Source organism: Tamandua tetradactyla, chromosome 9 (genome assembly GCF_023851605.1).
Source record: "Tamandua tetradactyla isolate mTamTet1 chromosome 9, mTamTet1.pri, whole genome shotgun sequence".
In the NCBI taxonomy this organism is placed as follows: domain Eukaryota; kingdom Metazoa; phylum Chordata; class Mammalia; order Pilosa; family Myrmecophagidae; genus Tamandua; species Tamandua tetradactyla.
Window position 1 is genome coordinate 102221615 of NC_135335.1, and position 27787 is coordinate 102249401.

The window sequence follows — 27787 nt, forward strand, 5'->3', positions numbered from 1 at the left end:
GGATTGAAAGGTGGTTAAGAATTGGAAAGAACAAATGTAGATAATTCCTTGTGAGTCAGCTAAATTAATAATGTCTTTTTTATTAGGCAATATATAAATATTCAGAATTCTAAAAGATATCAGGCAAAAAAGTTTTTCAGTAAAATCCCTGTCAGGTACCAAGAAGGAAAATAGAAATCATTCTAAATATCTAAAATAGAGAAACTTTCACCTTTGTGAGAGTCAGAAAAAGGAGCCACTAATGGGGGATGCTGCTCCAACTTATCCAAGGTCATGTGGCTAATAACTGGACTATCAGCGATTACCAGTGCTGACTTTTCAGCCAGTTCATAGTAATTTCTTCTCCTAACTTTTGAAAGCTCCTTTATTCTTAGGAGGGGTAGACAAAAAGAGATTTATCTTGGCTTAGGTTCAAAATAGGACAGTCACAATTTCTCCTCTTTAAATGAACTATTTTCTTATACCCAGGATGACTGGCAGTGATGACATTCACAAATCTTTTTTTCTTTGCCATTTGGGATGCAGACATGTCAACTTTTTTGTTCTTAGATGTAGGAAACCTGTTGTGGGAATGGAAACTGAACCTTGGAGTTCTACCCTAGTGACTATTTACCAAGTTCCATGGGTCACTGATGGAGTGTTTTGTGGGAAGTGATCAAGAAAATCTCTTAAGTAGGTAAGAGATTTTGCCATACCACTATTGAAAATGAATAGAACATCTAATCAGAAGATTGATAAGGAAATACAGGACTTGAAGGACACATTAAACATAACAGACATATATAGGACACTGCACCCAACAAAAACACAATATACATTCTTCTCCAGTGTATGTAGATCATTTTCCAGGATAGAAGATATGTTGGGTGACAAAACAAGTCTCAAAAAATTAAAAATACTGAAATCATAGTGCTTATTCTCCAACCACAAAAGAATGAAGCTAGGAATCAGCAACAGAGGAAGAAATGGAAAATTGACATATATGTGGAAATTAAACAATATACTCTTTTTTTGACATGCATATGACTTTCATTACTTAAGCCATCTACCCTTTTTCTTGGGAAGTCATGACACTAGAAAGAGAATTTCAAATATGACAGCTTCAAATTTGTGAGTTTTCCTGAGATTTAAAGCCAAAGATATGAATGGAATGTGGAACTAATTTCAAAAGAGACTAGAGAAATGCAGTGGTTAGTCTACCAAGGACATAAGACTTCTAACACCGTAGCTTGTTTCCAAATGTAAACTTTTCTATAATGGATCTAAACCTCTATAATGGATCTAAAACATAAAGCTCAATTGAAATATTTATTAAGCAGTGCTACCAACTATCTTTGGAGAAATGATATTTTTCTTTTTTATATCCGTGGACTCTAAAATTGATCCTAAGCTCATTTTTTAGATAACTAAATGCTCTAATTCTGTTCCTGGTAAAGGGCTCCTCTGTGACTTCAACCCGACATTAGTTACTCTTCCTGTGTATTTACCATCTACTGATTTAGCCACTTCACTAAAGTAGCTTCAACATTCATCAATCATGTTCTTTTTTAAAAATCCAAATATAAAACCAAAATCACAAAAGGGCAAAGAGATTTCTCTGGTGAAATTAGAGCTGTTTATCTGAAGTCCTCAGTTCTTACTTTTTTTTTTTTTTCTGCATGGGCAGGTACTGGGAGTTGAACCTGGGTCTCTGGCATGTCAGGCCTCAGTGCTTACTTTTGAATAAAGAGAATACTGAAAAATCTAGTTGTTCTTAAGTTGGTAAAATGCATGCGTAAATTCTCTATTATCCTCAAGGAACGCCTTTCCAACTTAGTATGAAGCAGTTTATTAGTAGGAATAGATGGAAACTCCCTTAGAATGGTGAAAGTGTGTGTGTGTGTGTGTGTGTGTGGTGTCTCAAACTACACATATCCTGTTTATTAATGAAACAAGAATTTCAGAGTTGGGAATAAAATAAGAATATCCATTGCCGTTATTTTTAGCATTGGTCTAGGAAGTACTAGAATTATCTTTAGATAATTACATTATCTAAGTAGATGCTTGTTTTAGACATAGCTACAGGATATTTATGAAAAATCTGATAATTTTTTTGTCATTTTCTTAAAATTTTAGAACATTTCCTTTACTCTAGGAAAGAAAAAGAGAAAAGAAAACCCAAATCCTCCTATATCCCATATCCCTGCCCCCATTATTCACACATAGTATTGGCATAGTACATTTATTACTGTTGATGAAAGAATATTAAACTATTACTATTAATTAGAGTCCATAGTTTGCATAGATACATTATTCCAATATACCCCTTTATTATTAACTCCTTGTAATGGTGTCATACATTTGTTCTAGATCATGAAAGAATTTTTTAATATTTGTACAGCTAATCACAGGCATTTTTCACTACAAAATTCACTGTCTTATATATTCCCACACCACGTACTCTTAAGCAACCAATGGGTTAAGGAAGAAATCAGAAGCAAAGTTAAGAAATAACTTTAGGGGAATGAAAATGAAAATACAACATACTAGAACTTATGTGATGCAGTGAAGGCAGTGCTGAGAGGGGCATTTGTGGCTCTAAATGCTTATATTAAAAAAGAAGGAAGAGGGTGGAAGGATACTGCAGTGGTAGGATTCTCACCTGTCATGTGGGTATCCCAGGTTCAATTCCTGGCCCATGCACTTCGCAATAACAAACAAATAAGTAAGCAAAAGAAAGAAAAAACAAACAAAAATTCAACAAATGGTTCTGCAATAACGGGATACTCGCATGAAAAAAGAATGTAATGTGACCCCCACCACACAGCATATAAAAAAATAAGAAGGAAGCCTTTCAAGTCAGAGACCTAATCTCAAAACTGGAAAAACTAGAAGAAGAGCAAACCTAAACCAAAGTGAGTAGAAGGAAGGCAACAACAGGTTAGAGGGGAGATAAATGGAATAGAAAAAAAAATGGAATCAACAAAACCCAAAGTTGGTACTTTGAAAAGATTTAAAAAAAAAATTGGAACCTTGATAACTAGACTGGCAAGGAAAAAAAGTGAAAGAATAAAAATAACAAAAATCAGATTTGCAAAGAGGGACATTACTACCAATCCTGCTGAAATAGAAAGGACGATAAGAAATGGACAAATTATTAGAAACACACAAACTATCTACATTGACTCAAGAAAAAATAGAAGATCTCATCAAACAATTAGTAGGAAGGAGCTTGACTCAGTAATCAAAACTTCCCAACAGGGTGGTGCGACAGTGGCTCAGTGGCAGAATTCTTGCTTGCCGTGCCGGAGACCCAGGTTCGATTCCTGGTGCCTGCCCATGTAAAACAAAACAAAACAAAACAAAACAAAAAAACTTCCCAACAAAGAACAAAGAAAAGCCCAGGACTAGATGATATCACAGGGGAGTTATATCAAACATTTTAAGAAGACTTAATTTCAATTCTGCTCAAACTGTCCCCCAAAATTGAAGAGCAGGGACTACTCTCTAACTATTTCTACAAGGTCAACATCATCCTCATACCAAAGCTGCACAAATATACCACAAGAAAAGAAAATTACACATCAATATGTCTTATGAATATAAGTGCAAAAATCCATAACAAAATATAAGCAAGCTGAATCCAACAGCATATTAAAAGAACTACATGCCATGAGCAGGTGGGATTTATCCCTGGTATGCAAGGTTGGTTCAACATAAGAAAATCAATTAATGTAATACACCACAATAACATAATGAAGGGGAAAACCACATCATCATCTCAATTGATGCAGAAAAGGAATCTGACAAAACCCAGCACTCTTTCTTGATAAAAACACTTAGAAAACTAGGGATAGAAGGAAACTTCCTTAATATGAAAAAGGGCACAAATGAAAAGCCCATAGTTAATTTTCTACTTAATGGTGAAAGACTGAAAGCTTTCCTTCTAAGATCAGAAACAAAACAAGGATGCCCACAGTCATCACTGTTATTCAATATTGCACTGGAAGTTCTAGTCAGAGCAATTAGATAAAGAAAAAGAAATAAAAGGCATCCAAATTGGAAAGAAAGAAGTGAAACTTCCACATTCACAGAAGATATGATCCTACACACAGGAAATTCTGAAAAATCTACAGCAAAACTCTGGAGTTAGTAAATGAATTCAGCAAAGGGACAGGATACAAGCTAAATACCCCCAAATAAATAGAACTGAAATGGACAAATTATTAGAAACACACAAACTACCTACATTGACTCAAGAAGAAATAGATGATCTCATCAAACCAATTACTAGGAAGGAGGTTGAATCAGTATCTAGTGAGAAATTGGAAGAAGAAATCAAGAAAAGAATTTCATTCACAATAGTAACTGAAATAATCAAATGCCTAGGAATAAATCTAACCAAGTGTTTTATTTACTAATCTGCTCAAAGCAGATACCATTAAAACTATGGGAATTTATTAACTTATAATATTACAGTTTGGAAGCTGTAATATGTCCAAACCAAAGTATCATCAAGATGATGCTTTCTTCCTGAAGACCAGTGACCTGCAATCCTGGACATGGCAAGACACATGGCAGTGTCTGTTGGTCTCTCCTTTCTCTTCCTGGTTTCTTTGCTTTCAGGCTCTTGCTTTCATGATTTCTCCCCCTTCCCTTTCTGTAGTCATCCTTTTTATAACAGCTCCAATAAGAGGATTGGGGCCCACTCTGAATGAGGTAAGTCAAAAACTACATAACATTGCTAAACTACAAAACACTGCTAAAAGAAATCAAAGAAGACCTACACAAATGGGAGGACATTCCATGTTCATAGACTGGAAGACTAAATATCATTAAGATGTCATACTACCCAATATTTTATTAATAAATTCAATGCAATCCCAATGAAAATTCCAACAACCTTGTTTGCTGAAATGGAAAAACCAATCATAAAATTTATATGGATGAGTAAGGGGTCCCAAATGCTAAAGCCATTTTGAAGAAGAATAATGAAGTTGGAGGACCCACACTCCTGATCCTAAAACTTATTACAAAGCCACAATATTCAAAACAGCATGGTGCTGAAACAAGGGCAGACATGTAGACCAATGGAATTGAATTGAGAGCTCAGAAATCAAGCTTCACATTCATGTTCAACAGATTTTTGACAAGGTGGCAAAGATCACTCAACTGGGAAAGAATAGTCTCTTCAAAAAATGGAGCTAGGAAACTGAATCTCCATTTGCAAAAAAAAAAAGGAGGACTGCTACCTCATACCATATACAAAAATAAACTCAAAATGGGTCAAAGATCTTAATGTAAGAGTCAGAATGATCAAATTCCTAGAAGAAAATGAAGGGATGCACTTTCAAAACCTTGTACTAGGCAATGGTTTCTTAGACATTTCAACCAAAGAATAAGCAACAAAAGGAAAAAAAACAGATAAATGGAGTCTCCTCAAAATTAAAAAATTTTGTGCATATAAAGATTTTATCATTGAAATAAAATGACAACCTATACAATGGGAGAGAATATTTGGAAACCACATGTCTGATGAAGGATTAAAATCCAGAACATTTAAAGAAATTCTACAACTCATCAACTAAAAGACAAACAACCCAATTAAAAAATGGGCAGAAGACTTGAATAGACCTTTCCCCAGAGAGGATATACAAATGGCCTAAAAGCCATTTGTAATAAAAATGATATTGATAATGCTCAATATCATTATCCATCCAGGGAATGCAGATCAAAACCACAATGAGGTAGCTATTTCATTCCAATTAGAACAGTTGCTTTAACAAGGTGGAAAATAACAAGTGTTGGAGAAGATGTGGAGAAATAGGAACACTCATTCATTGCTCGTGGCAATATAAACTGGTATAGCTGTTGTACAAGATGGTTTGGCAGTTCCTCAGAAAGTTATGTATAGAATAACCATATGAGCTGTGTGTTAGTTTACAAGCTGATGGAATGTGATATACTAGAAATGGAACAGCTTTTACAAAGGAGAATTTAATAAATTACAAGTTTACAGTTCTAAGGAAGTGAAAGTGCCCAAATTAAGGCACCAACAAGAAGTTACCTTCACTCAAGACAGGCTGATGGGTCAGAAACCCCTTTGTCAACTGGGAAGTCATGTGGCTGGCATCAACTGGTCCCTTGCTCCTGGGTTCTGTTGTTTTCAGACTCTGTTCTTGTGGGGGTTCCTCATTTTGCTTTTCTCAGGCTGGCTTTCATTTTTTGACTTCCCTTGGTTGTCTCCAAGTTCTGGCTTGTTTAACTTTTCAAGGCAATGTCTGCTGGACTCCAAGCATCTCCAAATATCTGTGTTTCTGTTCTCCACATGTCCACATCTGTGTCAGCTCTGTGAAGTTTCTGTTGGCTCTGCCATTTCTGTAGGCTCTCTCTTTGTCAGCTCTGAGGTTTCTGTCATTCCTGGCTGTCTCCAAAATGTTTCCTTTTTAAAGGGATTAAATTAATCAAGACCCACCTGGAATGGGTGGAATGGGAAAAGATTCCAACTTACAGTACTGAATCAAGATTAAAAGTAACAGCCACCTCTATAAGATTGAATAAGGATTAAAGCATGGCTTTTCTGGGGTACATAATACTTTCAAACTGGCATAATCCAGCAATCTCACTACTAACTATACAACCCAAAGATATGAATGCAGGGACTTTAACAGACATTTACATACTGATATTCATAGCAACATTATTCAAAATTGCCAAAAGATGGAGGCAGCCAAGTGTCCATCGATAAATCAAACGTGGTATATACATACAATGGAATATTATTCAGCTGATAAAAGGAATGCAGTTCTGATACATGCGACACCATGGATAAACCTGGAAGACATCATGTTGAGTGAAATATCCCAGACACAAAAAGACAAATATTGTATGGTCTCACTGATTTGAAACAATGAAAATAAGCGAACTAATAGAGTTAGAATCTAGAATATAGGGTACCAGGGGACAGAGTGGAATAGGGAATGGGAAGTTAAGGCCTAAAATGTACAGTGTTCCTATTTGGAAATATGGAAATGTTTTGGTAACGGATGGTAGTGAATGCAATTAGCAGCACTGAAATATATATCTGAATATGATTAAAAGGAAAAATATTAGACTGTATATAATATGGCAACAAAATTTAAAAATCCATGGAATTGCGCTGCACAAACAGTGCACCCCAAGATAAAACATGGACATTAAGTACAATTTAAAAAATGTGATATCATCAATTGTAACAAACGCTCCACACCAATGCAAGTTGTTGGTGGTGGGTGGTGTATAGGAATCCTGTATTTTATGCATGATAGCTCTGTAAAACTTCTCTAAGAAAGAGAAACAAAGATCCTTAGTCTAAGGAAGTACTTATCAAATCACCCTTATATGGTATTTACCTTTTATTTAAACTGTCAAATTAATTTGTAACAATGTTGGGGGGCTAATGAAAGCTTCTAAGAGATCTGGTCTATTACAAGGATGGACTGTCAGAAACACTAACTAATCTCACATAAGACTGATTTCTAAACTGAAACACCAATATATTAATTCATAGATAGGTATCAAACATCTTTATGACTTCCACAACATAGCTTCTGACGACATCAATGATTTTGGTATCAGAAACTTCAATCAGCAGCTGCAAATAGCTGCTGAATCACTCAATCAATTCAATTAGACTCAACTACCCAGAGTTAGGTCAGAGGAAAAGGACAATGCTCTGCCCTGAATGCAAATTCAGGGGCCCAGGCCATCTGTACTTCCTACAGACTGACTACAAATTCACAGGTACCCATTATTCCCCCTTAGGTTAAAAAAGTCCTTAGAGTGTCTCCTAGGATTCACTGTAAGTATTATACTTAAATGATTATAGTTTTAGTATAGTAAAAGAATGGAAATAAGATGAAGCTAAAAGAAGAGACACATAGGGTGAGGCTCAAATGCAAGCTTCCTTTTCCTCTCCACGTTGAGTCAGAACCTATCACCATCCCAGCACAGCAGTGATGTATTTTCTCAATCATGGAAGCTCCTTGTGGTTTTGTGTGTCCCAAGTTACATGGGGTGTCATTATATAGGGATGATTGCTGGAATCAGTGCCCCCATATTTGAACTTAATCTGCGCTCTCCTTCCCCTACAAGAGGTCAGGGAGGTGAGGTCAATAAGAGGTGACTCAAAGCCCTTAATCACCTATTTGGTGGGCCAGCCCCTACCTTAAGACTGCAGGTATAGCTGAGAACCCCCTCTCCCCATCTTGTTAGTATATATCAGGTGTGGTTGCGGTCACCATGAATAAGGAAAGACACTCCACCTGAAATTCCAAAGATTCAGAGGTTATTTCCCCAGGAACTAAGGGCAAGGCCAGTCAAATTTTTTATTATATTGCCTTCATAATGGAGAGTGAGTAAGTCTTTTACCTCCTATTCATTGTACCTCTTTTCCCAACATGAAAGTACCTAGAAGACTGAATTATCAATTGTGATGTTGCTAAGTAAGTTTGAAATTGGAACAAATGCTGATGAAATATTTTTTACCTCACAATAGAAAACACTTCTCTAGTGACCAGCTCTTAGATCCATAGCCTTTTCCCAGTGATTGCAACACTTCAGTCATTTGAATATTACCTTCATGAGTTTTGCCAAACGTCCATGCCATTATGTATTGAATTTTTAAAAACTTTTTAAAAATAGAATCCATCCAAAGTATACAATCAGTGGCTTGATCATGTGTATAGAAGGAGTTTCTCAAATATTTATAATATCTGAGAATGAATATCTACTTTTTCCATTTGAGGTGGTCCATTTTTGGCCTACTGTGGATTAAAAGCAATTTTTAACAACCTTGACAGGATGATAGGCACAGTTTACATTAGTACCAAAATCATTAAGTCATGTGGAGATAATGCCAAAAACATAAAATCACTAAAACTACCATTTTTCTTATCTGTATTAACTTGGAAAATTTGGTACCTCTTTTTAAGAGAGAGGGATCTTAGCTTCAACGTTTGATTTGCAACTGCATCTTTGAGGAAATTCCTGCTCTCCCAGATTTCATGGGATTTAGAGAATTTGGAGAAACTCTATAATAAAACATGCCTCATCTAAGTTTTCATGTGAATTTTTAGAGACAGGACCCTTAAGCCTTTAAATGTCACTTGCCGCTGCCATTCTTAACTCTACACAGTGAATCCCTTGATCACAGGCCTATCTTGTGCATAGTATTTAATAGTATAGTAGTTGGCATATACTAGGTGTTCATTTAAAGACTATTCAACAACTGAATGATATCTGCCTTTTTCCTATGTTGCAATGTATTACTGCCACTAAGATCTGATAGAGGGAACCTGGAAATAGAATATACTGGCTTCATTTTCTTGAATCACATATTAAGGAACAAGTTTCCTGAACTGTGTGTGTGCTTTTATACTCTGTTTTACTTTTGAATTATATTATTATCATCTATCGCTTACTTATCCTTTCCTCAATATTGAACTTTAGTTCTCATCAGAATTCACTTTCTCTTAACTAGGGCTAGCTTGCGCAAATTACATGTATTGAGTTTTTCATAAATAACCATTTAATTGAGGTATCTGAAAGCAGCAAATGTCTATTCTCTCCAATTGTGGATAGCAGAGAATGTCTGCTATGTGTCTTGATGTATTTTTCATTAAAAAATCTGTTTATTTAAAAAAATGTATTCACTTTAAAAATATTAGTTTGGGGAAGCATGAAAAATCCTATGTTTTCTGTACTTAAAAAAAATTGAGTTGATTATAATCTTATCTATGCAATGTTATATCTAGCTCTTTTCACTTAATATTTTCCCACAGCATCAACATATTCCAAAGAAGAGATTTAATTCAAATTGAGTTAAAATACCTCAGAGCACCAGAAGGAGACTTGGCTGCTCTCCCCCTTATATATACAACAATTTAAGGTACTAGCTGCCTCAAGAATACAATGTGAAAATTTGGCTTAAAATTGGAAGTTGTTAGAAAATAACAGCCACGTTAAAATGTATTTTGGTTTGGCCATTTTTAAATATAACTCTTTATAAACAATTCCTCTTGAAAATAGTTTATTGCTAACAGAATAAATTGTGACATATTTTTGGTGGAAGTCACAGAACCAGTCATGTTGGTTGTAGAGATGAAGGTATGAAGCAAGCCTGCGTCCATAAAGTATCTCAAACTATATTGGAATTTACATTCCTGAAGGAGAATACTTTAGAATTTCTTCAAAGATTTTGGGAAGGGAAAATGATGGAAATACTACCCAAAGTGGCAACTTTACTTTTTAAACAGCCTGTAATCATGCTTGGAGGGATGGGGGAAAATATTAACGGATTTTCTCTGTCTTTTGGGGGGCAGATCTGTTATCTGATTGATAAGCACATTAGGTACTGAAGTGAACCCATGTCACTCTTCGGTTGGCCAGTATTCACAGGGATATTCACAGACAGACTACAAATATAGGTCTAAATGAATGAACTCAGCCAGCATCAATTTCCTCTCCTTCAAAAACCTGGGCCCACCATTTTACACGACAGGCTAACATTCTTACAACTTCTTAGGGTACCATGGGAACCTAACCCTGTCCTGGCTCTTCCAGTGGGAGGAAGAGGAATACGCCACCTTCACCCGTCTAGACCAGACGTTGTAGTACCGAAGTTCCCGGATGTGAAACGAGAGGCTCAAAAAATAGGAACCACAATTGTCAACTGCCAGGAACTGCAGTAGTTTTAAGGGAAGAGCAAGCCAAATGGGTAGGACCGAGAGCATTAACCTCCCAATCCCCTTTATTTTTGATGTTGGAAAAAGGGAGGTGGACATGTGTGGCTTGGAGTGCCTGCATAGAGGAACTCTAAAGCCTCTCCAGACGGAGGACCCCAATCGAGAATGCAGAGACATGTGGGCACTAGGTCCAGGGCCAGCCTTGCACCCACAGGCTCAACGGGCTATTCTGAGGAAGTCAGAGGGTCCGAGTGTGACCGCCTCGAACTCAGACAAATAGGAACGCTCGAGCCGGCAATGGGGGCGGGACGACACCGGCCTCGTGATCGCTGATTGGCTGGTGGCACCCGTTCCTGGTGCCATTTATTGGCGAGGCGCAGCAGACGCATTCGGCGTCAGGCACGTGCAACCGTTTAAGCGACGGAGGTCCTTGCGAAGACCCTGGGAGAGGAGGTGGTGGAGAGGTGAGTGGGCCAGGCAGCCTTCGTTGGGACGCTGGTCCTGTCCCTTATCTGTCGACTTGCGAGTGGTGGGACTTCGGGCCAGTGGAAGACGAGTGGAGAGGTTAGGGATTTGAAGCGGCGGTGTGGGGGTTTTTTCGCTTCCCTCCTGAGAGTCCTAAGGCCCTATGGCTGCTTAAAGTCCAGGCTGAAGCCTGCCAAGGAGGAGAAAGAGCCTTCGAGGAGACGGAGGAGCCTTGTTTGTTTTTTTTTTTGCCTCGTCTCTGTGCGTTTTTTCTCCTAACAAATATAAGCTATAGAACAGTTAGTATCGAGATGCTCCTTGGCTCGTCTATTGTGGGAGGGTTTTGGGGATGCCAAACCCTACTCCCCCTCTGCTCTCCATACTCCCAAGGCCGCCTTCTGTCCCCAACCCCCTTCTCCAAACTCCAATACCCTTCTCTTCATTAATAACCCCCTCACTCCCAAAACAACCAAACCCCAAAACCAGACATCCTACCCACCTTTGAAGGGAAGGGCCTGAAGGGAGAAATACTGAAAACTTTCGAAATTTTCCCCTTTTTCCTAATATCCAACAAGCCGTTTTGGGGGCTCCTTAAGGGCAGAGATGAACTATGAAGAGAAACTGAGTAAAAACCTTAGGCGTCAGTGGGGACTTGGCGATGGCTAGGAAAGTGGCTTAACTACGTTTTAAAGCAGAAAAGAGTGGATATGAATAAGAAACGAGAACACATACACCATTTTGAAAAAAAAACATTTTGGAGAGAGCGGTACCTAGTTGAGTAGTTTCAAAAGATATGTGAATACCAAGAATGATCATCTGGTAAGAATGTTTGTGTTTGTATGTTGTTATGTTTTTAAAAAGAAAAAAGAAAAAGAGAAATGTGAAACGCTGATAGTTTATACTTAAAAAAATACCATTCTGATCTCATTGAGGTCAAATGTGCATGTTTGTATTTTTCAAAAATAGAACTTGAAGCCACCATGGGAGATGAAGATTGGGAAGCAGAGATCATCAAGCCTCATATGTCTTCCTATGTTCCTGTTTTTGAGAAGGTAATAAAATTTAAAATTAAAAAATTTTAGATGCTACGAATTTTATCAAAGTTGAAGATCACTGTGGTGAGGAATTCTGTATTATGCAGTCAATTTCAGTAGGCTGTGCTTATGTTCATGTGATTATTATTAGCTTTCTAATGAGGAATGGGAAAGAGGTATCCTAAGCTTCATATTGAATAAAATAGCCTGGAGTAATTCGATAATTAAAAAGTAAAATATATGTACTAAAAATAGTAGTAATCAAAATATCAGTGATTGAGGATTTGTGGGTGAAGCAAGCATGTATAAATGTGGTTGAATGTCCCTGAAAGACACTTGTATGGGAAATTGAAACTATAATTTGGTTCTGGGTGACATTTTGAATGCTGAAAATTGGTTTTATGCAAGCAGAGCTCAAATGTGTTAGGCTGATTCAGATGGAACCATCAATTTTGAGCTTCAAATGTGTGAATCGTATCTTTTTCCTTAATGGCATTTGGGAATTTACATTCTAATTCTGAAGAGGAAGCCTTTGGAGTAGGTTTTTGAGCTTTAATTAAGACTTGGAAATTGACACTTAAAAAAAAAAGTTGATAGAGTGTACCTTAGAAGCTAGTATATTTTAAGGAATTGTTTTTAATAAATATTATCTATTTTTGAAAATGACTTTTTTTCTTTAGAATTTCCAGTTTAAGTGCACAGTAGTCAAATAAGATTAATAATGAATATTTTCTGATTTCAAGGGATGCCTTAGTGGTTGATGTTCTTATTTAAACAAAAATGCAAATTTGCAATCCTTTATTTGTGTTTATTAGATTAAATATATACAGAGTTTATCTTCAAATACCCAACACATGCCCCTGAACTTAAACCATATTTCTTGTTTGGGAGCTTAGTAGTTTTAGAAATACCGTTTTTTTGGTATGTTTTCTTTCCACAGTCCTCTTCCCATAATAAAGGTATTATAACAATATTGTGGGGGAAAGAGCAGAAAAATCACCTAAAAATCTTGCTCACTGGCACAACCACTCCTATTAAATTTTTAGTAAATTTTCTTTTGTTTTTCCTAAACATACTTTTATTTGGTTGTACATATAAGTAATATCAGTAATTTTTGAATCCAGCCTTTGCACTCTTTAATGCTAACTACTCTTTATTACTAACTTTATAAAAATAATTTCTTATAGTTATATTTCACAGAATGGACATATTATAATATAAATGTTTTCTTGTTGGTGAGAATTCACTATTGTTGTGACTGTCTAAAGCTCATTATTATTTTTTTAATTTTGGAATTCTTTTTTTTTCCCCCAAAAGTGTGATTACTTGGTCAAAGGACATTTTATGCTTCTTGGTTTTTTTTCTGGTTCTTAATAAATTTACTATAATACAAAATTCAGTTCACAGACATAGATTTTCTTCCACCCAGACTTTCATAGTTATCTGTTCAATTTTTAATTTTTTCTTAGGCTGAGATTTTATTGTCTTGAAGTGTTCTTCAAACAACATGCTGCGCTGTAGCATGTTGTGCATACATCTTACATTTATTGCATGGGATATCTGAAATTGCGACATCTGATTACCTTTTTGGAATCTTTGTGCTATTCAGTAACATACCTTATTTCTTGATGTTGGGCATGCTAATTTGAATATTAATTTATGTTGACAATTCCATTTTATGATTCTTAATATTTGTGTAGGGCCAATTTGTAGTAAATTTTTTTCAGTTGTCTGCAAACTTGACACATGGTGTTGGTTGTGCAATTAGTTGTCTGCTTAGTTGAAGGGACAGTGGTACAGTTAAGGGCTTTATTTACCTTCCTTCTTTGAATAAAAATTGCAGAGACTAAGGGTGAATAAATGACATTTTATTTAGGAGAAATCTTTTGTTCAATGCAGCTTCTTTTAAAAAAATCACTAGGCTTTTGATTGGTTGTTTTAACTAAATTTGCATTTTAAGAAAAAGCTGGGTTTCCTTCCCTTTTGTTAAATTTGTAATGGCTCAGATAGTCTTGGATTTTTATCTTCTAAAACATTATTTGTTATCAGTCTTTTCTGAGTTCTTCTCAGGATCTGTATTTGGAGAGTTAATGTAGACACATGCTTCTGTAATTTATAAGCCAAGAGAAGAATGTGAAAAGGAGGAAAATGTCAACTGTTTCAGATATTGCTGAGAGGTATGATAGAATGAGACATAATGGTAATTTTATTATCTAATTTCCTTATTAAAAATATTTTCAGTGCAGAGGTAGAGGTAGAGATGGAAACTAGATGGAGTGGCCTGAAGGACAAATGGGATATAAGAAAGTAGAGGCAGCAATTGTAGATATTTCTTTTTAAAGGGGGCAGAGAAGCAGTATAATAGCTGGAGGGGAATGTAAAGTTAATTTTTTTACTTTAATTTTTAAGATAAAAATGATGGATTTTTATGATGAAACATCTTATTAAAAATGTGGTTTTTTAAAATTGTTTCATAATTTGCCTTGGTATTTGTAAGCTTAGTGCATGTGAGATTTCCACAGACTGAAGATCATTTCATAATAAGAGTTTTTCAGATTTTTAGTGCAAGAGCATGTCTTTAATCTTTTATCAGCTTTTTAATCACTTATAAAAGCAATCTTTTTTTGCTTCATCTGGTGAGTAGCACTTTAGTCACTAGAAACAAGAAAAAAGTCCTCTGGATTTCAGTTTGAGGAAAATTGTATCACTATTCTTGTTTGTTTTAATATCTTTGGTAGTCATCAACTGTAACTTTTTATTGTGGCGGTTACCAAAAGCCTAAGGCCATTGTTTTTCTGCTCTTCATGGTAACTTAGAAAAATGTTTGAATAACTCCTAATGTTATGAAATTGTTTTTTAAAGTCAGTTAGTGACTTTAAAGAAGTTTTAAAAAGAAAAAAAATTAGAAAATAAGTGTTAACCTGAATAGTCCTACCTTGGTACACCCCCTGTGATGGTGACTCTTGGGTCCTTGTTCGGTGTGGCAAAAATGACTCGTTACACCAGTTTGGTCTCAAAGGAAAATGATTTAATAGCTGGTAGATACAGGAACCTCACTGTCTCAAGCAAACCTGCCTCCCCAAAGAGTTGTGAGAGCTAAGTTTATATACGTCATTGGGATCAAAGAAAATCAGAGAGGAACAAAAGGATAAACAGGGAGATGATGTGTGTGTTCTTCAGGAAATGAGAAAAGTTAGGAAGTACAATCAAAAGTTTAGGGAGTGTGATTTAGTTCTGTTTGGGCTAACAAAATTGCTTACATGTGACTAAATATAAACATTTGGTCCAGAGACCATTTGGTCAAGGGAACATTTGGCCAAGGTTTTGAAGTCTGTTCAGGTAACTGACTTTCCCTTTGTCAGATATTGGTATGACAGGGAAAGATTAAGATTTAACTGGGTTTTATCAGCATAGCATAGCTGGGATCTAAGAAACTTAATTGCAGGGGGCTTTACAAAGATTAACACCCTATTCCCCTTATCAAAGATTGGAACTGAGAAACCCAGTTGCAGGAATAGCAAAGAATAATGCATGTTCCCATGATCAAAGCTGGGAACTGAGGGGCTTTTTACCTGCAGCTTTGGGATGTACTTAAAGAAACTTGTAATTGTTCTAATGCCGTCAGTGGATTAAGATATCATACATATGTTTTAGGTCATCTTTCATTCTTACAGTAGTGCATTCTGTTATGTGCAAGGATTTTAGAACTTTATTCTGAAAGTTTTGTCCTAAGTAGGGAGAACTTACATGAGAGGAAATGAAAGAGTAGATTATTTAATGATAAGGACTCCCTAGGTGTTAGAAGTGAGAAAAAAATTACTTAAATTGTCATTAATCCAGAGATAACCCAAGAAATATTAGAAGTTTCCAAAATTAACTTAGTATTGAGCTGTTGATTTTATAACAAAGTTGATTGAATTATCTGAGTCCAACAGTTGTGGTACTACTGCAAAGAAATCCATGTACATTAAAAGGGGATATAATTTGTTTTTTAGTCTAAAGCAAGGAAAATGGAGCAGTCAGTATTTGAGAGCATCAAAGTAAATCTTCATCTATTCCTGTTATTTGGATTGAAATTAAGCATGAGTATTCTGGCTCTAGAACTGATAATACACTTCATTGGATTTGTAATACAGTGCAGGATACATATAATTTTTTTAATGCATAAATGAATTTTATGATTGAATGGCTTTCTTTTAAAATATTTAAATGTATTTTTCACTTTATATAAACACAGTGAAAGTTTTCAAAATAAATTTCTGTATTTTCTGTAGAAACTGCTACCTAGTAATCTCCTAATGTAGTCTACTTTACTCTCTACAGTATTGATAAGCATACTGTAAAATACTAAAATCTGCAAAATATTGAATATTGACAGGCATTTTTTATTCGTATTTGATTTGGTCAGATTTTGTTTATTCACTGGCAATATTTTGTTACTTTTCAAGCATAATGGTTACTTAATGACTAAAATTTTAAGTTGGGTTCAACAAACTCTTTCTGCAGTAGGCCAGTAGTAAATAATTTAGACTGCAAGCCATATGGTCTTTGTTGGAACTATTAAACTTTGCTAATATAGCGTACCTTTGATAGTAAATATCTAAGTGAAAGAATTGGGCTGTGTTCCAGTAAAACCTTACTTACAACAGGTGACAGGCTGGATTTGGCTCGTGGCTGAGGTTTGCTGACCCTTGTTTTAAGTGATTTATTATTAAAAGATACTTAAAATGTTAAAGTGAAGCTGTCTTGTAATAGTTAATAAGGAATATATAGTGAAGTTGTCTTGGAATAATTAATAAATGAATATACAGAAAATCTTACAATCACTGTTTCAATTTGAACAAAGCCCTGTTACAATTTTCTCAGTTTCTGTGAAATAGATGATATATACCTATTCAAAGTAGTCTAGCCTTTTCTCTCTTCTTGTTACAGGATAAATATTCTTCTGGAGCAAATGGAGACACTTTTAACAGGACCACATCTTCATCATCAGGTATGTGTTAAGGCAGAAAGGTATAACTGTGTAGGTGTCATGGTTAGGGACAGGTGTCAACTTGGCCAAGTTGTGGTACCTGTTCATCTGATTGGGCAAGCGCTGGCCTGTCTGTTGCAATGAGGACATTTCATAGGATTAGGTCATGATCACGTCAGCTACATCCACAGCTGATTCCATTTGTAATCAGCCAAAGGGGAGTGTCTTCTGCAATTAGTGATGCTAAATGTAATCATGGGAAGCCTTTTAAGGAGGACTCAGAGGAGACAGGTTGCATTCCTGCTTTGGCTGGTGAGCCTCTCCTGTGGAGTTCATCCAGGCCATCCATTGGAGTCATCGGCTTCGCAGCCTGCCCTGTGGATTTTGGACTCTGCATTCCTACGGTCACGTGAGACACTTTCATAAATTTTATATTTGCAAGTGTTCCCTGTTGATTCTGTTTCTCTAGAGAACCCTAACTAATACAGTAGGTTAGAAGCTTCATTTAGTGAATGAGAAGCTGACTAGTATACATCTTTTTGTTAGATAGAATGGTGTTTTAAGTTCCCAGTGAGAATTCATTCTGACTTGGATATTTTGGAATGGTAGGACAGCTGGATAAAGGGAGGGAGGGAGGGAGGAGGAGAGAGTGTAGTGCTATTGACTATACTACTTGATTTAGTGGATTGCAGTAAAACTTTGCCTAAACCTGAAATTACATGTTTGGCTTCCAGGCTGCTAGGAAATTGTCAGGGTTCCTAACATAGAGCATAGAGCACTGGAAAATAAGGTTGTTATTGCAGATTGCAATGATGGTGATCTTTTAGGATAACAGCTTTTTAAGCCAAACCTGCCATACCATCAAGATATCGTGATTTTTCTTGGGGTCAGAAAACTAATGTAGGAAAGGTTTTAAGAGTATGAGAGAAATTGTCAGATTGTGGGAGCCAGCTTCCTTCCTGCTATTTTTTTTTCTCCCAGTTTTCACCTTAGTTGTCCAAATATTTTATAGAATTGATGTGGAAGGGAAAATGGGTAGAAGTGGTAAGTAGGACTTGGGCTAGGAAATTAAACTCATCCAGTAGTCTTATTTTGTTGAAGTCCAAAGCAGGCTGAAATTAAATTCTCTAATCAAAAACTAATAGTGAGCAATTGTAGAATGCTTGCCTTTCATGTTGAGAGACCTGGGTTCGATTCCTAGACCATGCATCTGGAAAAAAACCCAAAAAACTAATGGTGAGGTAAATTCTTCAGTAATATTAGTCAAGGTATCTCATGGCTCACTGAGGCCTGACCTAAAGTGAAAAATCCTGTGAAGGGTTAGTTTTTAAAGCGTAAGGGGGAATTTGAGAATCAAAATCCATTAGATTAAAACAAATTTAATTTCAAGTACATTCTAAATTCAGGGTAATTCTCTTGGCAAAAAAGAGTTAAGATTAGGGGAGATACCTTTGTTATTGTTAAGATGCATTTATTGTTCATAAAAATTTAAATGTGTGGTTTAATATAGAATGTTCATGTCCTCAAGTAGAAGTTCTTGAAATTGCTGCCTGCTCACACCCCAGCGAAAGGCTATTTTTTCTGCATTTGAATCGTGTGTGTGTAAATGGGTAAAAATAACCCATACTTCTTAATTTGTCTATTTGCATAGATTAGTGTGGAATCAGGAGAAAGTGGTTCTTTGAGTAAAACAGAAGCCAACTTTTGTAAAGGGATGAAGTAGGGTTACGGTATATCAAATTTTAACTTTGTTTTTGTTTTGTTGATGAATTTTGTCAAAAAAACTAGACTGAAATAAATACCAATTAACAGCTACAACTTTTCTTAGCATTAGAACATGAACGTTTAAGCTCCATACGTAATGAAAACTATGTTTAAATATGGATTTCTTGCTCATGTTCTACTGGATAATGATGTCTTTTATTATGTTTTCTTTTAGTTAAAATTTTTTTCATGAAAATAGGTTTTCTTATTACAGAAATATATACCAAGCCAAAGAAAATATACTAAGTCAATGAATATTTATTAGGCTGATAACTAAATATGCTTAGTGCAAGACTTTTTAAATATAGAGGTAAAGAAAAAGAAAATAATAGTTTGCAATCTTGGCACCCCATTTTAGCTGCTACTGACAGTCTGGAGACTCTAATTTTTTTTTTTTTTTTTTTTTTTTTTTTTTTTTTTTGAGAGGGAGGAAGGGAAGGAAAGACAGAGAGAAGGAAGGAAGGATGGAAGGAAGGAAGGGAGGAAGAAAGGGAAACATCTTTAAACATTTTCTTGTTTTATTGTATTTTGTTTGTTTGTTTTTTACATGGGCTGGGGCCGGGAATCGAACCGAGGTCCTCCGGCATGGCAGGCAAGCACTTTGCCCGCTGAGCCACCGCGGCCCGCCCTGGAGACTCTAATTTTTGTAGCTGTCTTCATATATTCCCATATATATAACTGAATTCTACTGTCCTTGTTGCTATGTGGTGCAAATGTCGTCTCTAATGCAGTTTTTTTTTTTTTTTTTGGGTGCATGGTCCGGGAATTGAACCCGGATCTCCCACATGGAAGGTGAGCATTCTACTACTGAACCACCCATGCACCCTCTCTAATGCAGTTTTGTTACTCCTTTTTTTCTTGTCTTAAAGCATTGGGTAAAATCTGCATTTCAGTGAATAGTAGAAGAAACAACAGGCATCTAGGCTTTTCCTTACTTCAACTGGGAATACTCCTAAATTTCTAAAATTAAGATATTTGTTCTAGGCTTCTGATAGATATTTTTTCACACCAAGGAAGCTTCTTTTCATTTCTACTTGAATATTAGTTCTGTTCAGGAATGGTGGTTGAATGTTATCAAAACTTTTTTTGAGTTATTCATTTCTATTGTTTTCATCTTTAAATCAATCAATGTAGTGAAATAAATGAATTTTTAAAATTGAACTAATTTCATGTGTTGTGGAAAAGTCCTGCATGGCTGTTTTTGGTTTTTTTTAGTTGTGAAATATAACGTATATAAAAAAAGCAATACATTTCAAAGTACCTTTTAGAAAACTGCTGTTGCATTCTATGGGCTATGTTTAACAGGAAAACATCAGTAGTACCGTTGCAACACCAAGAGTAAATAATGGGGGAAGGGACAGGAGTTAAGGGGAGGTTTAGGTTTTCTATTTGGAGATGGTTTCTTTTTGTTTATTGGTTATCTTTCTTCTGAAAACAATGAAATTATCTAAAATTGGGAGTGTTGATGGACTATGGACTTTGGGCATTATATATGATGCCTAATGAATGCAGTTGGCTGAAGGATGCACTGACTGAGAAGTAGATTGGTGAACAGTGGTGTATAGTTATGATCAAATATTGTGCAACTACAAAAAGGAAAGAAGTCGTGGGGCATGCAGTTATGTGAATGAACCTGTGGGACGTTTGGTAAGGCAAAATAACCCAGAAATAAAAGAACAATTATTGTATGGTCTCCTTTAGAAAATGCTTATAAGAAAGCAGGAGCCTAGAGTGTAATCTCTTATAGCAGACACATTTAGTCTGGAGTGGTATTTATTATCTCTGGATTTTGAGAGGCTGTTTTATATATGTATAGCCTGGTATTTAGAAATAAGAATGAAGCTGATCAGGTCAGGATTATGATAGTTCAGAATACAGGGAAGACATTGTCTATATGTTAGAACCGCACCTACTCTTTGAGACCAAAGGAAGCAAGGTTTATTTTGTCCGGAACCTAAATTTTCTGTAGCACATATCTAACTTGACCTGTCTGTATGATAGCTCATTTGAACAATTGAAACACAGGGAGCCCAGAATAAGAATGAGGACTTTAATCTTGCATAGCTTAATGTAATGCCTGAATATATCCTAGAATGTATTATGCAGATAATCAAAAAGTATTGGCAAAGTCCCTTGAGGGATGGGAGTAAAAATATGGACCTATTAAACTTTACCACCAGGGAAACCCCTAATACTGTGTCAGACATTAGGGACCAAGCCCTTGATCTTGAGGTTTACTCTTGTAAACCTTATGTAGGTAGCAGAGAAGCTTAGCCTACCTATAGGTACGCCTAAAAGTTACTTTTGCTGGACCTCTTCTGTTGCTCAGATGTGGCCTCACTGTGTCTAAGCCCAGCTCTGCAAGTGAAATCATTGCTCTCCCCACTAAGTGAAACATGACATCCAGGGGTGAAAGTCTCCCTGGCGGCTGGAAGATGACTCCCAAGGAGTCTGACTCTGGCACTGCGGAATCAACAATGCCATCCTGACTAAAAGGGGGAAAAGAAGTGTAACATATTAGGTATCAGTGGCTGAAAGAGTTCAGATAGAGTTGAGAGGCTTCTCTGGAGGTCAGTCTTATGCAAGCTTCAGTTAGATATTGCTACCTGTCATAACTTGCCAAACCCAACCAAAACCGTTCCAGCCAATCCTAAAGAATACCTAGGGCAATATGTAAGATTCTACAAAAGTTCCATGCCCTAGGGTAACATTCCAGAAACCTACAACCTCCAGATGGGTCCCTGGACCAGATACGTCCTGAAACCTAGAGGGCCCACCCTCTCCAGAGCATCAGTTAGTTCGATCTACCTATCCCATATTATTGACAGCCCTTTCTAACATGAAAAAGTTAGAATGGGCATAGCCCAAATACCCCTAAAGAGTGGGATAGAAAGATCAAAGATGATGGTGGAGTTATACAGAGAAGGTGGGGTTTAATAAATGAGTATGATCGCTAAATCATCATATTGATTTCTTTTAATCTCTGATAGCTTCGAGCAGCTATATAAGAAAAAACCAAAAGCTGTGGAATTGTAACCCGTAACAAACTCTGAAATCTGTTCTATAACTAATTGTTGTGCTATGTTTTGAAATATATTGCTTTTTTGTATATATGTTATTTTCCACACAAAAAAATGTCGATTGTGATGATAAAAAAATATTTATTCCTTCTAGTCTCCTGTGTTCTGGAGCAGCTAGAAGGAAAGATCTGAGATAATGGTATGGTAGCCCATGACAGACTCTAAGATCTGTCCTGTAACTGCTTGTTGAAGAGAGCTTTGAAGACTATTGCTTTTTTCTTTGGTATGGGTTTTCTATGGTGTGGGTTTGGTATGGGTTACAGTTCCATAATTTCCTTCTAGCTGCTCCAAGAAACTAAAGATATGGAACCTTCACGAGTTTGAATGTTATCCTTGTGCAGCAGCCATGCTAATCTGTTCTGTATCATTTCAGTTCTAGTATATATGCTGCTTAAGTGAGCACCTGCATGGCTGTTTTATTGGATGAAATTTGTTTTATTTATTACTTTTGAATTAATATATGTACATAAGACTGGCCTGCAGTTTTCTTTTCTCCTAATTTGGTTTTGGTTTTTGGCTTTTCATCTTTTCTAATAAGCTCTGGAACATGGAAATTATGTGCTTCTTATATGTTTATTAGAATTTGTTCTCAGAATTGTCTAGCCTAGGCCAGGTGTTGATTCTTTTTTCTTTTTAATAACTGTTTCATTGAAGCACAATGTACATACAAATTGAGTGTATTTAATTAATATATACATCATAAATGTAGGCTGCTCTTTGAGTTTTCACAAACTGAACACACCCTTATAACCATACCCAGACAAAGAAACAGAGCATCATCAGCACCTTAGTTGCCCTTCTTTGTCTTTCTTACAGTCACAACCCCTCTTCCTGGTAGTAACTACCATAACTGATTTTTAACAGCATAGATCAGTTTTCCTTTTAAATGAGAAACATATAAATGGAATCAATTATTTTCTCTTGGGTTTAGCTTCTCTCCGTGTTGTTAGAAGTAATTGTTGATTATTGGTAAATGAATATTATTCCACTCTGTGAATATACTATAAATTATTCTGATGGACGTTTGGATAGTTTCCAGTATTTGCCTTTTAGGAATAGTTTTGCTGTGAATGATTTTTAGTACAGTTTTTTGGTGGACGTAAAAATCTTGCTACTCAGAATATGGTGTGTAGACCATAGCATTGATATCATGTGGGAACTTATTAGAAATGCAAAGTCTCAGGACCTACAATTTCCAGGTAATTTCTTACAAATGTGAAGTCTCAGGACCTACAAATTTCCAGGTAATTAGTTTGCACATTACTGTTATAATTATCCTCTTAGAGCTCTAGTCATTGGACTGGACACTGATGACTTATAAATCTTCAGTTTTTCATCTATTTGGTATTATGGAAGGGATTGTAGGTTAGAATAACTGGCAGCCCCAAGTCTGGATTTGCTGTTTGAGAGCTTTTTGTCACCAAATCTTTTGGGTCTGTTTTTCCTCATCTTCCCTTACTTTTCCTCACCTTGGGGTAAGCAGATCACTCTGGAGGAAGGCCGGAATATAGAGTATAGAGTCCTAAAGGTCACAATGAAACCCCATCACTCTTGGTTCTTTTGTTTGGTGTTTGAGTATGTGGATTTTTTAAAAAACTTTTGTTCAGAATCTCAACTTCTTCCTGGATTTGGTCTAGATGTAACTGTGAGGGAGGTAATCTTTGTGGTCAGTTGTTGGAGGTTGCTTATAGTAACCTAATTTCTTTTTTAAGGAATTTCTTTATTTCCTTTGGTTTGTTTTGGTAGGCGTCAGAGTGTTCAGGAAAAGCAGTTTTATGCCATCATGTATTAATATTTTGGACTTTTTTATTGATATTTTTGTTGCTGTGTATTTATTGTGGGGATTGAGCTACCCTTGTGACATCATTTCATGATATATTCATAAACATGAGAACTAAAACCTCTGAAAACTACTGTGAGTCTTAAAACTACAAAAAATTAAATGATAAAGAGAAATGCTGATGATTGCTTATTTTTCTCTAGAATGGATGCTAGTAGCAAAAAAAGAAAAGCCCATATTTTGGAAGAGTTTGAGAAGGACTTGTGTTCATTGCTCTTTTCATTCTGGTAGATTTTATCAGTGAAACCATCTGACCCTGGAGTTTACTTTGTTGTGAGGTTTTTGATGACTGATTCAATCTCTCTATGTGTAATGGGTCTATTGAGATTTTTTTGTTCCTTCTTGAGTCAGTTTTGGATAATTCTTGAAAACTTTCCCTTTTATCTAATTTGTTGATGTGTTACTGTTGATAATATTCTCTTATAATCATTTTTAGTTCTGTAAGGTGGGTAGTGATAGTCCCGCTTTCATTTCTGATTTTTGTTGCTTGTGTCCTTTGTCAGTCTGGCCAAAACTTTGTATATTTTATTCATATTAACAACTAATTTTTGATTTTGTGATTGGATAATTTTTTCTTTACTTCATTTACCTTTTGTCTTTTTTTTTTCTTCCTTCTGTTAACTTTGAGTTTAGTTTACACTTCTTTTTATACTTTGACTCGTTGTAAAGTTAGATTATTTTGTGATCTTCCTTTTTTTTAAATGTAGGCATTTATAGCTATACATTTTCGTTTGTGCAATTCCTTCACTGCAGTCCATAGGATTTGGTAGGTTGTGCTTTTGTTTTCATTTGTCTCTATGTACTTTACAGTTTCCATTTGATTTCTTTGACCCATTAATTAAGAGTGCATTCTTTAATTTCTGTATATTTTTAAATTTTCAAGTTTTCTGTTATTTCTAACTGCACTCCATTGTGATTGAATATACTTTGTATAATTTCAGTCTTTGAAGAATTATTGAGATTGGATTTGTGGCCTACTATACAGTCTATCATATAAAATAAGCCTTATATACTTGAGAAAAATCTGTGTTCTGTTGTTGCGTGGAGTGTTCTCTACATTTCTATTAGGTGAATTGTTTTATAGTCTTCAAGTCCTCTATTTCCTTACGGATCTTCCGTCTAGATGTGGCTACTGTTTAGCTGTTTGTTTTTTGTATGTCTTATATATATACATTTTCTCCAGTTATACCATTATTGTATTTTGGGGGGTGGCAATTTGATTTTTTGTACTGTTCCATTTTGATTCCCTTCTTTTTTCCCTTTCTCTGTATTTTTTATTTTTTAATGATTACCTTTATGGTTACAATTAACATTGTGAACTAATAACAACTTTGTTTGAATAATACGTAATTTCAGTAGTTTAAATATTATTTAATTCTATATCCCTACTTCCCTTCCTCTTTAAAACGGTATTATATTACAATGCATTTCTATACATTGTATGCCCATTTACATGGATTTTAATTATTGTCTTACACATTGGCCTTTTAAATCATAAATAGGTTAAAAAAAAAAGTTAGAACCCCAGTGTACAATAATTTTGAATTTTATATTGTTACCTTTACCAATGTTTGTTCTTTCTTCTGGTGTCTTCAAGTCTTTTATTTTAGCCTAAAAAACTCTTTAGCATTTTTCGTAGGACAGTTATTATGGTAGTGAACCCCTTCAGCTTTTGTTTATAAATAACTTTTATTTCTTTCATTACTGAAGGATAATTTTGCTACATACAGAATTCTTGTTTGACAGACAGTTTATTTCTTTAAGGACTTTTAATATGTCATCCCATTGCTTCATAGCCTCCTTGATTTCTAATGAGAAATCAGTTATTTAAATAATTGCGCTGACTTGAACTCTAAGTACACTGTTGAATAATAGTGGTGTCAGTGGACATACTTTTTCTTGTTCCTGATTTTAGTGAGAAAGCTTTTGGTCTTTCACTATCAAGTATGATGTTAGCTATACATTTTCATATATGCACTTTATCATTTTAAAGAAATTTCCTTCTCCTAATTTTCTGAATGTTTTTTATTAAGGAGTACTTATTGTTGTCAAATGCGTTTTCAATTGCGTCAATATTATCATATGTTTTTTTTCTTAATGTACTGTATTATATTGAGTGTTTTGTTATGTTGAACCACTTTTGCATTCCTGGAATGAATGCCACTTGATCGTGGTGTATAATTCTCTGTAATGTGCTGCTGGAATCTGTTTGCTAGCATTTTGTTGAGGATTTTTGCATCTATATTCATAGGGGCTATTGGTCTGTAATTTTCTTTCATTGTGGTATCTTTATTTATTTTTTGGTATTAAAGTATTACTGGCCTCAGAATAAATTAGGTAGTCTTTACTCTTCAGTTTTTTTGAAGAATTTAAACAGGAGTGGTGCTAATTCTTAGGCTATTTTGTAGAATTTGCCTATGAAGCCATTTGGTCCTGGGCTTTCCTTTTTTGGGAGGGTTTTGCCTTCTGATTTAATCTCTTTACTAGTCACTGGTTTCTTTAGGTCTTCTGTTTCTTTTTGTGTCAGTTTAGGTTTAGATTGTCTAATTTGTTGGCATACAATTGTTTATAGTAACTCCTATATTCCTTTTTATTTTTGCATAGTGGATTGTCCTGTCCCCCTTTTCATTTCTAATTTTAGGTATTTGCATCCTCTCTTTTCTTCCCTCTGTCTAGCTAAAAAGTTGTAAATTTTTATTGATCTTTTCCAAGAACAAACTTTTGCTTTTGTTGATTCTAACTATTGTTTTCCTGTCCTCTTTTATTTCTCTCTATAATCTTTGTTATTTCCTTTCTTCTCACTGTGGTGTACTTTGCTTTTCTGTTTTAGTTCCTCCAACTATGAAGTTAGATTACTGATTTGAGATCTTTTGTCTTTATAATGTTAACATTTAGAGCTATACATTCCCTTTTATCAATGCCTTTCTTGCCTCCCATAAGTTTTGGTATGTTGTGTTTTCATTTTCATTCACCTTAAGGGATTGCCTAATTTCCCTTTTAATTTTTTTCTTTGACTCTTTGGTTGTCTGTTCTACTTTGCTAGCTGCCGGAATGCAACACACCAGAGACGGATTGGCTTTTATTAAAAGGGGATTTATTTTGTTGGTTCTTCAGAGGAAAGGCAGCTGACTTTCCACTGAGGTTCTTTCTTACGTGGAAGGCACAGGATGGTCTCTGCTGGTCTTCTTTCCAGGCCCCTGGGTTCCAACAACTTTCCCTGGGGTGACTTCTTTCTGCATCTCCAAAGGCCTGGGCTGAGTTGCAAGTGCTGAGATGAGGAATGCCGAGCTGCTAGGCTGTGCAACATTGCGCTCTCTCATTTAAGCTCCAGCCAATTAAGTCAAACATCATTCATTGCAGCAGACACGCCTCCTAGCCGACTGCAGATGGAATTAGCAGCAGATGAGGTTCACGTACCATTGGCTTATGTCTGCAGCAACAAGACCAGGTATGCTCACCTGGCCAAGTTGACAACTGAATCTAACACAGTTGTCTGAATGTTTGGTTACCTTAATTTCCACGTATTTGTGAATTGTCAGTTTCTCCTCTATTATTGATTTCTACCTTCATACCATTGTGGTCTGATAAGTAGTTTATATGATTCCACTCTTAAGTTTTTTTGGTTCTTGTTCTCTTGTCTAACATTATGGTCTGTCCCAGATAATGATCCATGTACATTAAAGAAGAATGTATATTCTGCTCTTGTTGGATATTCTATGTATGTCTACTTGGTCTACTTGTTTTATAGTATTGTTTGAAATCTCTGTTTCCTTATGATCCTCTGTCTAGATTTTCAATCTATTATTGAAAGCGGTCTGTTGAAGGCGCCTATTATTAATGTAGACCCATCAGATCTCCCTTCAAATCTGTCAAGATTTGCTTTATTATTTTGTGATTCTGTTAGGGTGCATGTATGTTTGTAAATGTTA

General features: G+C 35.6%; 1 protein-coding gene and 1 non-coding gene across 5 annotated transcripts in view; one reads left to right on the top strand and one right to left on the bottom strand.

The window, feature by feature from the left end:
* The first annotated feature begins 11071 nt into the window (after window positions 1–11071).
* Window positions 11072–27787, top strand: part of DDX4 (DEAD-box helicase 4) — an 85084-nt gene continuing 68368 nt past the window's right edge. For 2 of the 4 annotated variants that reach the window (XM_077117173.1, XM_077117175.1), the window contains exons 1-3: window positions 11072–11167; window positions 12135–12220; window positions 17135–17195. In XM_077117173.1, coding sequence (XP_076973288.1) covers window positions 12149–12220; window positions 17135–17195 — 133 coding nt within the window. In that variant the 5' untranslated portion in view covers window positions 11072–11167; window positions 12135–12148. The other 2 variants (XM_077117174.1, XM_077117176.1) reach the window with 2 other exon arrangements.
* On the bottom strand, window positions 22316–22421 carry LOC143647481 (U6 spliceosomal RNA). The gene has a single exon (XR_013158107.1). It is a non-coding gene; the product is annotated as a U6 spliceosomal RNA (small nuclear RNA).